At 37.1% G+C, this 18,677-nt stretch overlaps 1 protein-coding gene across 1 annotated transcript in view; it reads left to right on the forward strand.

The window, feature by feature from the left end:
* DENND1B (DENN domain containing 1B) overlaps positions 1 to 18,677 on the forward strand; it is a 234,567-nt gene that overhangs the window by 45,457 nt on the left and 170,433 nt on the right. The window contains exon 3 of the mRNA XM_083359778.1: positions 1,948 to 1,991. Within this exon, the coding sequence (XP_083215904.1) occupies positions 1,948 to 1,991 (44 nt within the window). The remainder of the gene's footprint in view (positions 1 to 1,947; positions 1,992 to 18,677) is intronic.

Raw genomic sequence — 18,677 nt, forward strand, 5'->3', positions numbered from 1 at the left:
TACAGTTAACTTTTCATGAGGATAGGTATAGTTTCAATTTACAAGTAGCCCTCATTCACCAATCACTTGTTCAATGACTATTTGAAGATGCAATGATGCTAAATGAGTGATATTTATGACTGTTCATTGAGTTTCTGGCAGTTGCAGTGCCTCTGCGGTCATGTGCATGTGATCTGGGTATTTAGCAGTATGTTTACACTTACAATAGTTGCAATATCCTCCGGTCATATAGTTGCCATTTGTGACCTTCCCTTTCAGTTTCCTACAAGGAAAGTCAATGGGGAAGCTGACAGGGAAAGCCACAATGTAATTCCTCCCCCCACCCCAGCCTTCTTGAATGCCACACTTTTCTTGGCTTCCCTTTGCAAGCAAGTCCCTGTGCCGTCCTCCTTTAACCTTCTCATAGGTGCACTAGTCCTTCCTTGCAGCAGTTGGCATATGCAAAGCAGGTTCAACATACTTTGAAGAAACGTGATTCTGTAATGTTCAGTAAGAAAATTGCATATTGAAACCGGAAAATAACTTTTAAGATTTGTTTCAAATCTGGAACTGATGGGCTTTGAAAGATTGCCACCAAATAAAAAATAATCATCTAACTTGATAATTACATTTCCAACAATTTTTAGAAAATGAATTGTTCATTTTAACAATCAGAACTGGAATACAGTACCAACAGTGGGACATCCTATATCAATTTTCTCTAAATATAATATGTGGAAGAAATTAAATATTTTCATTGAAATTCCCATTGTTGCTTATTATACTACATTCAAATAAGAGCTTATATGTACTCTGAATATGTAATGTGCTTGTAATACTTGTAGAGTTCTTTTGGCTTTATTTTCCTTCAAATAGTATGGAATAAAATAATGTAATATTTTTCTTCCCACTTGACTTTAATGAAATAATTTTCTTACTATATATTTATTAAAAGTCAAATGTATTGTAAGTGGATGGTTAGAATTTCTATGGGCACTACTATAATCTAAAGTGTCTCGCTGTCTTATATCTAATTGAATATAGTTATGGTTCAGATGCATATAAAAATAACGATGTAGTAGTAAATATATAAAAATGAGTAAGGTACAATCACAATGTCTGTGTATGTAATAATGCCTCTTATCACACAGTGCTCCTCAACATTCAATTGGGTGCAGTATCTTGAAATACAATGAAGCAATGCAGGAATAAAAGAAATCCAGAATGAGGAATGCTGAGAGATGTACCTGGAAATCTTATAATGTGTAATATTGAACATTGGTTAGCCGTAATTTATAAATTACTAGCAAAATATGAGCCAGAATCCGAACATCCATGTGACACACACAGTCTGAAAGATTCTTTGATTAAATGGATGCAGCATTTAAATATACTTGCAGATGCAACAGTGGAAGTTTCAGTGGTAGAAGCAGGAACAAAAGCAAATACGTGCATCAGTGCCATGATACAACTACTGATATGTTTGTTTGTTTTCTTCAATCTTATTCTCTGAAAATCCCAATTGTTGCAAAGGTTAGAGGACAGGGGAAAAAAATCCAGATGGTTATTTAAGAGACTAAAGAGTACTTATGACATTAGGAAGCAATACATTTCCCCTTAATTCTAACTCTCTTTAATACATTAAACAGTTGGGTAAATAATTTAAATAATATTGAAAAACTGTATAGTTAAAAAGCATTGAGTAAAATAAGCATAGAATAGCCTACTGAACTGTTAACAAATATAATTATAATATAATTATAATATATTTTATAATTTTATAATATAATTTTATAATATATTTTAGAGCATATTTTGAATACTTTTGGATTTTTTTCTTAGATACATTTTTGTATAGTATCTTTCTGTGAGCCTAAAGCAACATTGGCCCTCTTTAATATTAATGTACTCTACTATAAGATGATACTTCTTTGCCTCTGATTAATGCTGCCTGTCAATTATTTACAGATCCTGTGGTTTTGTGGAAGTTCCCGGAGGACTTTGGAGATCAGGTTAGACATGTGAGATTGATCCTTTTAAAATGACAGAGTAGTAAATGTAGTAACAACAACAATAATATTAACATCATTTCCCTCTCTGCACCAACTTTTCTACTGAGCTGGAGAAAGACAGAGTTGGGAATAACAGTAAGAATTTTCACTAGCTGATTGTATTATTAGAATTTTGTGCTGCATGAAACATTACACAGAATATTAGTTACTTTCATGGCCTTAAAAAGTTAAGGCCATGGATGTATGTGTGGATGTATCTCTTTGATGGAATTGTTTTTCCTACTATTATTAATAAACTTCCTGTGGACTACATTAGTGTAAATTATGATTGATATAAAAAATAAAATTGTCACAAGGTGCATAATTTTATCAATCTCAGATAGTGATTTTAGATATATTTATTCACACAATACTGATAAATCAAATCACATATAAATGTTTCATGATAGCTCATCCCATTAATGATAGAAATATCATACATCAGTGTTTCTCAACCTTGAGAACTTGAAGATGTGTAGACTTCAATACCTAGAATTCCCTAGCCAGCTAAGCTGGCTGGGGAATTCTGGGAATTGAAGTCCACATATCTTTGAGCTCTCAAGGTTGAGAAACACTGTCATATACTGATGCCACAGTATCAGTTTGTCTTACACCTAAAGCCAAACAGGTGGAGCTAAACTAAATATTAATGGTTTTGAACATCTTTTTTCATAGAAATCTGTAGTATTTGGTGCATAAAATATTCATCAGAGGTGTACAATCTGAGTTCTGAGAACACATAGTTTCAGAGTCCCTTCAAAACTTACAAACTATAATTCTTAGTTTGATAGTCCAGTTATTAAATACACAGGTAATAATCATGTAACCTGATTCAATTCAGTTTGATTTGTATGAAAGTTGGATTTAATAGCTGTAATAGAAATTAAAATTTTGATTTTACACTGGCCTCTCCTACTTTTTTTTTATTTTCCCCCCTGACTCCTGCTTACAATTTTTGATGGCTAATTCATAATAAGCACTTAGTCTGATAACAGTTACCCTTTTTTCATATACATTATTATTTTTAACAATCTGTGCTACCAAGTTATGAGAACCTGGGTAAAAATTTGTATTTAATACATTTCACTAATTAAAAAACAAAACTGTAATTTCAATAGTTCAAGCATATTTTTCAATTTTGGTTTGAGGAATGTCAGATACTTGCAGAAAAATAAGGTATATATAAACAACAGCTTGCATTCTGTTTTTAATTCTGTTTTTAATATGGGGATTTATATAACAACTATGTTTGCCAGCGTGGTTTACAACTCTGCACTTGTGCTCTTGTATCAAGCATAGTTATGCAAATGTGAGCGCCATTAAAATCAACAACACCGATTGTTAATATCAACAGCAAGTGTTCATAATAGTATAGAAATTTTAATTTAATTTAGATTTTAATTCTGGTATTGGGTTTTTTTGACAATTTTTCACAGAGAAATAGAAGTTGAACTCTATTTCAGCAGACAGAAACTTATCTTTGACTGAGAGCAAAGTTTGTTACTTTTAGCCTTACTATCTTAATTATGGTTTAATCTCAAAGGCATACTACAGTTCATATATATTCATACGTTGGGCTTGCATGTATAACAAATGTATTATACTTGAAATTAATATTTTAATTTGCTTTTACTGTGTTAGGTAAATCTCCGTTTGAAGCCTTATAGATACAGTTCTTGAAAACAGAAAACAGGGATTTTTCCCCATAGATTTGCTTGGGAGAAGGAGTGAAAAAGAGATGAATCCCTCCCCCATCATTCTTATCAAGGTAGATGTGTGGCCTTCTGCTGTCTACCACATAATGAATGATGGAAGAAATGTGGATATAGATTTTTAGCACAAAGAGAACATGAAGGATGAAGAGGCCCACAAGCTGACCATGTATGATGCATATAATATGAGAAAGTGGTCAGATTATATAAATGCACCTTATAGTTTATTAAATAAATGAATAGATCAGCTTCTACCAGTCAAAGTGCAAAAGGTAAAAAAAAGATTAAAAGGTGCAACTAAAATTAAGGCATGCACAGTAGTATTTTTTTCTTAATTATATCTGCTTCTTTTCAATTTTCTTGAAAGTGGCAAGTTTTGTATAATAAATTTTTTTCTGTTTTGTATAATAAATTTAAAAATATTTTCATCCTGACTCTTGAGTTGTTGGCTACAGTAGATTTTTGATTTCCACAAAGCAAACTAATATATCGTTTATATTTAGTTACTGCATGTCCTGTATTTTTTTTCTATTTTAACAATTATAGTTAATTTTTTTTGCTTTATTCTTGTGATAATCACCAGTTTTATGTTTTCTTCAAATATCTATATAATACTCTCTGACATGTTTTTGGTCAAAATATCACCCTTAAGGTCAAAATCGTGATTATAGTACCTTCCAATATTTCTCTATAGAAGCAGCATGGTTTTCAAAGATTTGTTCTTTTGGCACTGAAGTTGAAGTTCTTTTTTTCTGAATAGTTATATTAAAAGCTTCATGTTAACTGCCTCATTTTCTTTCTTCCTCCTTCACTGTGAGTAGGCAAAGAACTATATAGTGAAGTATGTTGGATCATTATTCAGTAAAACCCTATTTACTATTCCATGGCTTTCAGATGCTCATAAAAAGTTAAGAAACTTCAAAGTAGCATCTTTTGCAACCTTTTTACTACTTGCCATTGCTCACTGCTTCCTGGAGATTTATTTTCCATGTGAAGGAAAAGCAGTTGGGTCAGGGACCACCATTTTTTGAATTAAGTTTAGATGAGAAGGTACACATTGTCACTCCCTATTTTATAGTTTCTGTTCTAATATACTATGTAACTAACTGAAGTATCACTCTTCCTGGCAAATCATTACATTGTGATATTCCACAACACACACAAATTTTCACCACCAGATGGATTTGTAACTGGCTAACAAACTATACTCAACAAATAGTCCTTAATGGTATTACGTCTGCATGGAGGAAAGTAAGCAGTGGAATACCACGAGGTTCCATGTTAGGTCCAGTACACTTCAATACCTTCATAAATGACTTAGATGAAGGAACAGAAGGGGAACTCATCAAATTTGCAGAGGACACTAAATTGGCAGGAATAGCCAGTACCCCAGAAGACAACCTCAGGATCCAGAAAGATCTTGACAGACATGAACAATGGCTATGCAACAACGTGAAATTTAATGTGGAGAAAAGCAAGGTTTTACACCTAGGCAGGAAAAAAGAAAGATACAAGTACAGATTAGGCAAAATCTGGCTCAAAAATAGTAACTGTTTGAAGGATTTTGGAGTCCTAGTGGACAGTCACTTAAACATGAGCCAGCAGTGTGTAGCAGCAGCCAAAAAACTAATACAATCCTTGATTGTATAAACAGAGGCATAGAATCAAAATCATGTAAAGTATTAGTGCTGTTTTATAAAGCCTTAGTAAGACCATACCTGGAATACTGCATCCAGTTTTGGTCACCATATTATAAAAAAGTAGTTGAGACGTTGGAGAAAGTACAAAGAAGAGCGAATAAGATGATTAAGGAGACAAAAACATATGAAAAACGATTTCAGTAATTGAGTATGGCTAGTCTAGAGAAAAGAAGGACTAGGGGTGACATGATAGCAATATTCCAGAATTTAAGGGGTTGCCACAAAGAGGAGGGGTCAGCTTATTTTTCAAAGCAGCAGAAGGCAAGTTAAGGAACAACGGATAGAAACTAATCAAGGAGAGAAGCAACCTGGAATTAAGGAGAAACTTCTTAACAGCGGGGACAGTCAGTGGACAGCTTGCCTTCAGAAGTTGTAGGTGCTACAGTACTGGAGGTTTTTAAGAAAATACTGGACAGCCATCTATCTGAAATGGTATAGGATCTTCTGCTTGAGCAGGGGGTTAGATTAGAAGACCCTCAAGGTCCCTTCCAGCTTTATACTGATTGATTGAAATCTATTCATTTCTCCTCTGCCAGCCATTCATGTCCCTTCCTCCCAACCTGCTTCTTCTTTCTGAATTTAAGTACTTTTTTTCTTGTTTGTCTTTACATTTCTGCAAACTTATTTTTTAATCAATCCTGCTTCAGGACTTTGCCCAGGGCTTCTGTTTCTAAAACAGGAGTTTCTTCAATATGAAAAGAAATCATATAAGATTTCCCCATATTTCTGTAATCCTCTGCTGCTCTCATTTATATTAGGCCAGCTATTCAAAGTGCAGAGTGTGCAGTCTTTTAATGACATGATAAGCGCATTCTGCTTTACTTCCATTCTAGTTTTCAAAGTCCAATAAAATAAAGATATTTTGTCTTCCAAAGATATATTCTCTTCTAACTCTCTTCTTGACTTCAGTGTGCCTGATCTCAACTTGAAGGATGCCCAGGTATTTGTAGTGGTCATCTTCATTCAGATGTTATTGATGTTATTTCGATAGAGCATCTCCAAACTGCTGATGGTGTTTTTTCCATATAACTTAAATAATCCACGTAAAGGCAGTAGGATGGCCGGGCAGATTTTTGGATGTTTGATAGCCATAGCCTGATGTTTTCAGTATTACTGACAGGAGGAATCAGTGCAATGACTAGTGGTAACAGAGAGTCTCTTTTGAAAGATTCCTCTCTTAATATTAACCTTCACCAGTTTATTATTTCTAGCACTTGATTAGCCAATCACATGTCAGTCAAATACCTTTTTATAATCAATCCATGCTATATTCAAGTTACTCCTCCTTTTTCAGTTCTTTCTACTTCAGGTGGAAAGAGCTTGTTTTCAGCTAGAGGCTGATTGATTGTATCAGAAATTACACCAAGTAGCAATTTGAAAGTTGTTGATAAGCAGGTAATTAGCCCATAACTGCGTGGTGCTCCTCCTTTTGCTGTGTTGTTCATCATCAGGTAGGTTTTAGCACATGTTAATGAATCTTCACTTTCACTTCCTTGCAATATCTTGTTAAACTGTTTGGCAATGAGTTAGCGTAGATCAATCAGATGTTTTAACCAAAAACCATGCATATTTTGTTACTGCTTTCTTCTGGGATATTTTTGATTTCCTTTCTTTAGTCCTAGGATTTTTTTGATTGTCTCCCATCCAAGGTTGGGCTTGCTTAGTTTCTCTAGAGATGATCTTTATAGCTGTTTCCTCCAGTGTACAAGACAAATCATTTTTCAGTTGTTTTATTAAATTTATTAAAAATATAAATATAATAGACCAATCAAATGAAAAAACCAAAAGTGCAAGAAAAGAAAAAAATAAGGTTAATACATTTGTAAATTACTTCATTCTTTTCAAAGATAATTATCCTATTGTCCCTTCTCTCTCTGAAATATTTTATAAATTCCCTCGTTCATTTAATTTGCATCTTTCTTAATCTTCAAGTCCACAAATGATAGATTTCTACTTTTCTTCTTTCAAGCAAAAAATCCACATAGGATTTCCAGTCCTTCAAAAATAAATAAATAAATAAATAATTTGTTGTTTACTCTCTGGCCAAACAAGTTTTGCTATTTCTTTAGATTCTGACATTTTCACAATCCATTCCTCTACTGTGGAAATTTCATTATTATTATTTATTGTCCAGCTTTTCTCAGTAGTTGTTATTATAGAGCTGTGCATGTTTCAAAAATGATTTTGTAGAAATTTATTACATATACAGAAAAATATTCCACTGAAAATGGGAAAAAAATCTAAAACCAGTCTTGTTAAGAGGTGGGCCAGCATCAGTTTTATCCACAATATTTATTTATCAAATTTAGATTCCACCCATCTCACTCGCAGAATCAGAATAAAATAGGTGGAATAAAAATGGCTCTTAAAGTAGCTGCATCTTTTTTCAAACTAGTGTGAAATATGGCTGCTTTAATTGGTAGCAAATAAATATTGTGTTCATTTTTACAATGTCTAAAGCACTTTTTCAACTATTCATATTCGAAGAATTCAGAGCCCTAAGATGCTATCTTAATTAAGAGACAGAAATGCTCAGTCAAATGTTCCTTCTTGACCAAATTCTTAATTCTCACAAAATTAAGTTGCACACTTGACTGAAAAAAGGCAATTTTATGACCAGTCAACAGAGAAGCCGACAGTGAAATCTCAAGTCCCGCGTAGGTCATGTCTCACTTAACAGAGTGAGAATGAGAATGAGACTGCAAATCTCACCATCATGTGATGTCTCTCTAATGATTATGTTGATTAGAAATGGAGTTGCCGATCCCAATTTTGCTCATAAAGTGAGGATTAATCTATAAGGAGAGAACAATAGCTTTCCAGTTTACATGTAATCTACTTGGACAGGAAACTTCCTTTCTATCATAGATTGTCCTTTGCCAACACAAAATTACCAGAATTTCTGGAGGAGAAACAAGAACTCCAGACATGATCTGGAGAAGTACTGTGAAAAATACTCTCTGCCAGGAACAACTTTAGCTTTGTGAACTTCTGCTATACTAAGGAATCTGGTTTGCTTTTCCAGGGGTAATGCTCTTTATATTGTCTTTGCAAGAAAAAAAGAAAAGAAAAAGAAACCAAACCTGTAATAGGAACAAAGGCTCTTGGAATGACAGGATAAAAAATTCTTCAATAAATATTATATAGTAATAAGGCTTTGGGGAGTAAAGTCCATATTGAGTCCAGCAAATGCATTCTGTAAGAAGATATAACACTTGTCCTTATCATTGCTTATCTCAGTATGGTTTGGATCACCATGCGGAACAGTGATGTGCTTCTTATGGCTGGCTGTCCTGCTCTTGAACTTTGGCTTTAAGCAACAGACTAAGCATGGATACTTCCTGAAAATTGGGTAGTTGGAAGGTGGTGTTTCCCTGTGATAGAAATTTGGGATATGTTTTTTTATCAGCTGAGAGGCATGATATATAACCAGAATTAGGCATTGGCTGTTCAGTTATAGTTCAAATTTTCACTTCTCTCATGGGTGCTCACTTCTCTCTTAGCATGATTGTAAGGATATTTCTGTCCTGTTTCTGATTAACTGCAATAAAACCTAAACTTGGTTTCTGAAACTATTCAGCTTCATAACCTATGATTTGAAGGACGTTTACTTCAAAGAAAATTTAGCTAATTGTTGTTGTTGTTAGTTGCGAAGTCGTGTCCGACCCATCGCGACCCTATGGACAATGTTCCTCCAGGCTTTCCTGTCCTCCACCATCTTCTGGAGTCCATTTAAGCTCACGCCTACTGCTTCAGTGACTCCATCCAGCCACCTCATTCTCTGTCATCCCCTTCTTCTATTGCCCTCAATCTTTCCCAGCATTAGGCTCTTCTCCAGTGAGTCCTTCCTCCTCATTAGGTGGCCAAAGTATTTGAGTTTTAGCTTCAGGATCTGGCCTTCTAAAGAGCAGTCAGGGTTGATCTCCTCTAGGACTGACCGGTTTGATCGCCTTGCAGTCCAAGGGACTCGCAGGAGTCTTCTCCAGCACCAGAGTTCAAAGGCCTCAATTCTTTTGCGCTCAGCCTTTCTTATGGTCCAACTTTCACTGCCATACATTGCAACTGGGAAGACCATAGCCTTGACTATACGCACTTTTGTTGCCAGGGTGATGTCTCTGCTTTTTAGTGTGCTGTCTAGATTTGTCATGGCTTTCCTCCCTAGGAGCAAGCGTCTTTTAATTTCTTGACTACAGTCCCCATCTGCAGTGATCTTGGAGCCCAGGAAACTAAAATCTGTCACTACCTCCATTTCTTCTCCATCTATTTGCCAGGAATTGAGAGGGCCGGATGCCATGATCTTGGTTTTCTTAATGTTTAGTTTCAACCCAACTTTTGCACTCTCCTTCTTCACTCGCAACAAGAAACTCTTCAGTTCCTCTTCACTTTCTGCCATTAGAGTGGTATCATCTGCATATCTTAGGTTGTTGATATTTCTTCCGGCAATCTTAATTCCAACTTTTGATTCATCTAGCCCTGCCTTTCTCATGATGTGCTCTGCATATAAATTAAATAGGCAAGGCGACAGTATACAGCCTTGCCGGACTCCTTTCCCAATTTGGAACCAATCAGTGGTTCCGTGTCCAGTTCTCACTGTTGCTTCTTGGCCCGCATATAGGTTTCTCAAGAGACAAATAAGATGGTCTGGTACACCCATCTCTTTAAGAACTTGCCACAGTTTGTTATGATCCACACAATCAAAGGCTTTAGCATAGTCAATGAAGCAGAAGTAGATGTTTTTCTGGAACTCTCTAGCTTTCTCCATGATCCAGCGTATGTTGGCAATTTGATCTCTAGTTCCTCTGCCTCTTCGAAATCCTGCCTGTACTTCTGGTAGTTCTCGATCCACATACTGCTGAAGTCTAGCTTGTAGGATTTTAAGCATAACTTTACTAGCATTTAATTTAATTTAATTTAATTTAATTTATTGAGATTTTAATTTAATTTATTGAGATTTATATACCGCCCTTCTCCCAAAGGGACTCAGGGCGGTTTACAGGGCATAAATATAAATAACAATATAAACATTACAAACATTAAAAAACAATTAAATCAATGCCCAAGTTAAAACAAAAATAAAACAAGCCAATAAAAACCCATGTACCCCCATCAGGCTAGACCCGCTAGTTCAAATAAATGGGTCTTCAACCCGCGACGGAAGGATCGGAGGTCTGATGTCGTCCGGAGCTCCACCGGCAGTTGGTTCCACAAAGCCGGGGCACCCACAGAGAAGGCCCTCCCCCTGGGGGCCACCAGTCGACACTCCTTGACAGGAGGCACCCTGAGGAGGCCCTCTCTGTGGGCGCGCACAGGGCGGAGGGGAGTCGACGCCGGCAGCAGGTGGTCCTCGAGGTATCGCGGACCCATGCCATGTAGGGACTTAAAGATCATAACCAAAACCGACTTCCGGTGGCTCCGCGGCGACGGAGGGAGCCTTCCCGGGCTGCCCGCGGCTCAGCTGGTGTTTTTTCGCCCGAAACAGCGCCGATCAGCTGTTCGGGCGAATCTGAAGCCCCCTCCTCGGGAGAAGAGGAGGGGGTGAGCCCCCAGGTGGGGGTTGAGTTCTCCGGGGCCGCCTGAGCTTGGAGTTTGGGCGGCTGAAGGATTGAACTCCCCCGTAGCCTGGGCTGCTCCCAGCTGACCAGCGTCTCTGCTCCGGACTTTATGGAGCAGAGCCAGGCGTCTGCGACCATCCCTGCTTGAAGGAGAGACTATGAAAGGGAAAGAGCAGGCAGAGCAGTACAAGAGGGAAAGATGAAGAGATGAAGAAGATTTTATTTTACTCTCAAGCTTGATGGATTTTGCTTAAAACTTAAAGTGAAAGTGCGTCACAATTGTAAGTAAAAGATGGCGGCTAAACCTCCCCCTAGAACTTTTCGGAGTGCTGGAAATTCTCCGGTGCAACAACAATCATTGCTGCAGGCGTTGCATTCTCCTGATGTATTGACATCGAAGGATCTTGAAAAACATACCCAGTTAATTTTGGAGTCAATGGGTGTTAAATTTCTACAGATGGAGGAGAAATTGGAGAAATTGGAGCAGAGAATGGAAGAAAGGATGGAACAGAAACTTAGAGAAATGAAGGTAGACATTTTGTCCTCAGTGCAAAAAGTTGCTAAATGTGTGGAGGTGCTGGATGATCAAGTGCAAGATTTGATTCAAAAGAATGCTTTATTAGAAGCAAAAGTATTGGAAATTGAAGATTTAAAAGACAAAATCGACAGTGAACAGAGCTTGGCCCAATTTTACCAGATGCAGTTTGCTGTGAGAATTAGAGGCCTAAAAGAGAATATTAAGGAAGATTTAAAGCAGCTGGTTTCTGAGGCTTTTGAGGGAGTATTGAACCATCCAGCATCTGAATTAAAACAAGGTATGGACAAAGTGTTTCGTGTGAATTCGTGGTTTGCTAAACAGAGAAAGTTGCCTAGAGATGTGGTGGTTTATTTTGTAAAAAGGGAAATTAGAGATGAAGTTATACAAGCTGCCTACGATACCAAAGTTGTGATTGCTGGTCAACAAGTTTTGGTTCTAAAAGAAATTCCTCCAAAGATTTTAAAGAGAAGGAAGGATTTTATATTTCTTTTGCAAGAGCTCAAGCAAAGAGATATAAGGTTCAGATGGGAGATCCCAGCTGGGTTGAGCTTCATGTATGATGGCAAAAGGTACTGTTTGAGTAATGTGAAGCAAGCGCATGATTTTTATAATAATGTCTTGAAAGTAACCCCATCAACACTTCTGGAAGCTGCAGAGGGATCTGGAGAAGGAGAACATCAAGAGGATGAAGATGCACAGATAGACGAGAAGGGTACAGGAGGAGTTCAAGCTGCAACTCTTTTGGATGATCTTAGAGAACAGAGGGTGACGCGTGCTGCCTTAAAACGCTCAAAAAAGAAAAAAAAATAAGACCAGTAGAAATCTATGGAACTTCCACAAAATATTTATAGTTAAGTGGTAGTTGTGTTTTTTAAAAAAAAAAAAAAAAAAGTTTTGGGATGCTATGTATGGTAATAGATTTTTTTTTTTTTAATTTGGAATTAATGGACAACTTACTACAGAGGAAGAGGAAGAAAGTTTTGTGGGTTAATGTGGGTTAATTTGTGTAAGAACTATTTATTAATGTGCAAATGAGAATATGTTAAGGTAATAGTGAATTGTGGAAGAACATAGATGGGAATGATGCTAGTTTTCTTTTATTTTAGTTTTTTATATATATTTAGTATTATTAAGGATTGGTTTACTATATACAAGCTAGAGAGTGATGGATTTTAGAGTTTATAATTGTTAGTATATGATTGTTTATGATTGCCTTTTAGATATATACCTTGTATTTTGCTCTGGGAAGTCGGGGGGGGGAGGGGGGAGGAGGGGAAGTGGAGGGGGGGAGGTAGGGGAGGGAGGAGGGGGAGGGGGAGGGGGGGAGATAGGGGGGAGGTAGGGAGGGGAGGAGGGAGGGGGAAGGGGGGTTTTTTTAAAGGAAAATTGTATTTTATAAAACTTTTCAATAAAAAAAAAAAAAAGATCATAACCAAAACCTTGAACCTTACCCGGAAGACAACCGGTAACCAATGTAGCTCACGGAGCAAAGGTGTAACATGGGAGTACCGGGAAACTCCCAAGACAACTCTCGCGGCCGCATTCTGTACCAGTTGGAGCCTCCGAGTAGTCTTCAAGGGAAGTCCCATGTAGAGAGCATTACAGTAGTCTAGGCGAGAGGTCACGAGCGCATGAGTAACCGTACATAAGGCCTCCCGGTCCAGATAGGGCCGCAACTGGCGCACCAGGCGAACCTGGGCAAAAGCCCCCCTAGTCACGGCCACTATGTGATCCTCCAAAGTGAGTCGTGAATCTAGGAGGACTCCCAAGTTGCGAGCCCTATCCACAGGGGGTAAAAGCTCACCCCCCATAGAAAGAGATGGAACATCCCAAGTGTCCCGGGGAGACGGAATGTACAGCCACTCAGTCTTGTCAGGGTTGAGTTGAAGTCTGTTCCTCCCCATCCAGACCCGAACCGCCTCCAGCATGAGAAATGAGAGCAATGGTGCGATAGTTTGAACATTCTTTGGCACTGCCTTTCTTTGGAATTGGAATGTAAACTGATCTTTTCCAATCCTGTGGCCACTGTTGAGTTTTTCAAATTTGCTGGCAAATTGAGTGTAGCACTTTTATTGCATCGTCTTTTAAGATTTTGAATAGCTCAGCTGGAATACTGTCACCTCCACTAGCTTTGTTGTTGCTCAGCTTTTCTAAGGCCCACTTCACTTCACATTCTAGGATGTCTGGCTCGAGGTCAGTGACCACCTCATTGTGATTATCAGGGACGTTAAGCTCATTCTTGTATAGTTCTTCTGTGTAATTTTGCCATCTCTTCTTAATCTCTTCTGCCTCTGTTAGGTCCCTGCCATTTTGGTCCTTTATCATGCCCATTTTTGCATGAAACGTTCCCTTCATCTCTCCAATTTTCTTGAAAAGATCTCTGGTCCTCCCTATTCTATTGTTTTCTTCTATTTCTTTGCACTGTTCATTTAAGAAGGCATTCTTATCTCTTCTAGCTATTCTCTGGAATTCTGCATTCAATTGGGCGTATCTTTCTTTTTCTCCCTTGCCTTTTGCTTCCCTCCTTTCCTCAGCTATTTGCAAAGCTTCCTCAGACAGCCATTTTGCTTTCTTGCATTTCTTTTTCTTTGGGATGGTTTTGGTTGCTACCTCTTGTACAATGTTGCGAACCTCTGTCCATAGTTCTTCAGGCACCCTGTCTATCAGATCTAATTCCTTAAATCTATTTGTCACCTCTACTGTATATTCAACAGGGATATGATTTAATTCATATCTGACTGGCCTGGCGCTTTTCCCTACTTTCTTCAGTTTAAGCCTAAACATTGCAACAAGAAGCTCATGGTCTGAGCCACAGTCAGCTCCTGGTCTTGTTTTTACTGACTGTATAGAGCTTCTCCATCTTTGGCTGCAGAGCATATAGTCAATCTGATTTCTGTGTTGACCGTCTGGTGATGTCCATGTGTAGAGCCGACTTTTGGGTTGTTGGAAAAGAGTATTTGCTATGACCATCGTATTCTCTTGACAAAATTCTATCAGCCTGTGCCCTGCTTCATTTTGTACTCCAAGGCCAAACTTGCCTGTTATTCCGGTTATCTTTTGGCTTCCTACTTTAGCATTCCAATCCCCCATGATGATAAGGACATCATTTTTGGGTGTTAGTTCTATAAGGTGCTGTAGGGCTTCATAGAACCGGTCAATTTCATCCTCTTCAGCACCGGTGGTTGGGGCATAGACTTGGACTACTGTGATATTGAATGGTTTGCCTTGGATTCGAACTGAGATCATTCTGTCATTTTGAGGATTGTATCCCAGTATTGCTTTTCCTACTCTTTTATTGACTATGAAGGCTACTCCATTTCCTCTGAGGGATTCTTGCCCGCAGTAATATACCTGATGGTCATCTGAATTAAATTCACCCGTTCCTGTCCATTTTAGTTCGCTGATTCCTAAGATGTCGATGTTCAGTCTTGTCATCTCTTGTTTGACCACGTCCAGCTTGCCTTGATTCATGGATCTTACATTCCAGGTTCCTATGGAGAAAAAATCTTTACAGCATCGGACTTTCCTTTCACCACCAGACACATCCACAGCTGAGCGTCCTTTCGGCTTTGGCCCAGTCGCTTCATTCTTTCTGGCGCTACTAGTACTAGCCCTCTGCTCTTCCCCAGTAGCATATTGGATGCCTTCCGACCTGAGGGGCTCATCTTCCAGCGTCATATCGTTTTGCCTTTTGGTACTGTCCATAGGGTTTTCATGGCAAAGATACTGGAGTGGGTTGCCATTTCCTTCTCCAGTGGATCACGTTTTGTCAGAACTCTCTGCTATGACCTGTCCGTTTTGGGTGGCCCTGCACGGCATAGCTCATAGCTTCATTGAATTATGCAAGCCCCTTCGCCATGACAAGGCAGTAATCCATGAAGGGGATTTTAGCTAATAGGGAACAAAAAAGTGGAAAAATAAAGATGGAAGAAGCCTATTTTCCTCTTTGCTTGTTTCTTCTTTTTTTTTTCCAACTGGACTGTACTTAAATGTAAACAAGGACGACCCCAAGAGAAACAAAAATTGTACTGTTTGTATATTTTATCCTTAATGATTCTGGAAAGACCCATAATTTTGTTATAACTTTACAGATGAGAATTGTAGACATCTGATGTGATATGATCTGATTTCAAGAACAATAACCCCAAACCTTGAAATTTTTGTGTGATTAGACAATTATTCTTAACGTTTGTTAAAATATGTACATGGCACTATGTAAATATTCGGAAGATACACATATAACAGATCTAAATGTGAACTATTCATTATGTTTTTATTATTAACTTACAGCTAATTATCACTCCAGTTGTTTTATACACAGAGTTAAGGTCTGATTCTTTTTTTTGGAAGTAAATATTTTTGAAACCTTTCCTACTATTTGGTATCCAAAGAGTTTGAATCCTTCCACCTTGAATGCAAATTATCATTTGTACATAAATGTTTTATGTACCGCAACTATATAGTTGACATTTTTAAAAAGATCATTTTTCTTGCATTTGGAGGGACGTGTGGCAAGTCCAAAGTCTTGTTAGGATCATGATTTTGCTTTATAGCATTTCCATGAGTCTGATCAGCATATGGTATAGGCAACCCTCATCTTGACCAAACTCTTTTGTTGTCTTGTTATTGTTACAGGTCTTAATGACAGTTGTAAGCCACAGTCCTGGATGTAGGGGGTGGTCTACCCTGGGGAGAAGAGGGAGAAACAGCAGTGTGGATTATGGAAATATGAATTGATCTAAGAAATAGCTCTCTCGTAATAGAATGGAGCTCAAAGAAAGACAGGAGAAACTGGAGAAAAGACGAAGGAATATGATGTGAAAATGATCATTTGAATGCTTTCCTTTTCATTACCAGCTGCTATGTTCTGGTGAAAAGGCATGCATTTGTATATCTTAAGGCTGGGTGAAAAAGGGCCAGATGAATAGAATTACTTGTTAGATATGTTTTCATTTTAAGCAAGATAAATTATGTGCATTTTAATAGACTGTATGCATATGTTACTCATTTTTATGGTACAGCTGTAATATTTGACACTAAATGAAAAACAAAAATGTTTATTTTTTTATTGTGTAATATTTAATTAAGGACAGCATTTTTGATATTGCATATTAACTTAAATTGAATGTTGGATTTGGTCTATATTCAGTGCCTTATAAAAAGCTGATATACAAAAGCTAACTATTCACTGATGGCTATGTCTTTAAAACTAGACAAAATAACTAATATTCAGTGATAGAGTAGCATCTTTAGAATTAGAATAGGTTATTGAAGTTTCACTCAGAGTGGATTCCTTCATTTACTTCCAGCAAAATTGTACTGTTAAAGTCTTCCTCTTTTCTAAAATACAGTAATTTTCCTGCTTGCTTCTTTCAGTTAAATGTTGTCTTTCATCACAACATTTCTTAAATATGTACTTTCTATCTTGCTTACAAATGTTGGACAAGGATATAAGGCCTGTGATATGCTACAGTAACAGAAAACCACAGTGCTAACAGATATTCATGTTCAGGTAGCTAAATTGTAGTTTAAAATATTTTTTTGCTTTTTTGCTTCTTGGCCCTTTCTCCATTATCTCTCTTTGAGTATTCAGTATATTCTTAGTACACATAGGCTTTTTTATCAGTTTGTTTCTATACGTTAAAATGTATTTAATTTACAGATACATGGCATATGTCAAGGAATATATTGCAGATGTTGAAGGAATACTTTTGGATGCTAATGTTTGACATGATTTGGTATCACGGAAAAGGGGGAATTTCTTAGATCTAAAAAGGCCACTTATTTCTTAAATATGGGTAATGAATTGGAAGTACTTTCAGGTTCTAGAAGAAATTGTTTTTGTTATCCTGCATAAAAATTAGAAATTGTTCTTTTCTTCAATTTTTTTTATAGTTGCAGATCTCAAAGCAATTACAGTTTACTTTCATTCATATTTATCTGAATAATATATTTTAATGTTACGTTCATGTTTTCTGGGACTCTGAGGCTGTTTCTGATAGGCTGGTTTAAATAGGATGCCAACATTTTTTCTTAACCCACAGTTTTTCCAAAAATGCCATTCTTGGAACTTACATTGGTATCTGATTTTCATGGTGGCTTTGCTCTGTTTTCTGTTGTGTTTCACACATTTTTAAACAATAACTAACATTAACTGCTATTTTGCCTTGTAATGCTTATATAAATTGGGAGCAGACTGAAAATTCATAAGATCTAGTATTTCATTCCATTGCTCAATCCACACTTATTTTAGTATTCACAACTTCCATATGGTGTTTCTAAAGCCCTGCAAAATGCATGCATTTGTATATCTTAAAAGCTGGGGGAAAAGGTGTGAGATTCCCTTCTGTCTCTGTTCTCCTATTTTCATTTAAAGATATGATGGTGTTATTGGATAAATTATTCATTTTTCTTACTATAGGCACCCTACTAATTAGATTCTATACCAGTATGACTCACAGAAGGTGGTTTTGAGTCTTGCTGTGTTTGCCAACCACAGGATGTAGTGAAATAGCTGCATATAACAACTTCAAGTCAGGTGTGTGCTCATTGTTTGGATACTGTTTCTGCAGCGCATCTCTATATTTTCAGTGAAGTCCTGCAAGTTTTTTTTCTGGTCTAGTTTTCAGTTAGTATGTCTAGAAAGCTTCTTTATATTTTTTTCCTTAAAATGTTGTCAGAAAACTTAAACTTTGCTCTGGAGTTGGCTAATTAATAAAATACTGATCTGCCATGCCTATCCATGTACAATGACAGATTTACAATAATAGTACAAGTTAGCTAACTTTCTAAGGTTGTTTGTTTGTTTACTTACTTATTTATTTTCATCCTGCCTTTAATGTTTTTATAAATAACTCAAGGTGACAAAGATATTTAATACTCCTAACTTCCTCCTGTTTTCCCCACAACAAGAATCCTGTGGAGTGGGATGGACTGAAAGAGAGTGACTTGCCCAGAGTCACACAGCTGGTGATGGCGGAACTAGAACTCACAGTCTTCTGGTATTTAGCCTGATGTCTTGAGCACTAGATCAGACTTTATCAGCGTATGTACACATATGCATATATACATAACACTTTTTATAATTCATAAGAAAAAGAATGAGGCCAGGATAAACAGTTGTAACAAAGATTTGTTTCCGTATG

This window comes from Vipera ursinii (assembly GCF_947247035.1).
Source record: "Vipera ursinii genome assembly, chromosome: 3".
NCBI lineage: Eukaryota > Metazoa > Chordata > Lepidosauria > Squamata > Viperidae > Vipera > Vipera ursinii.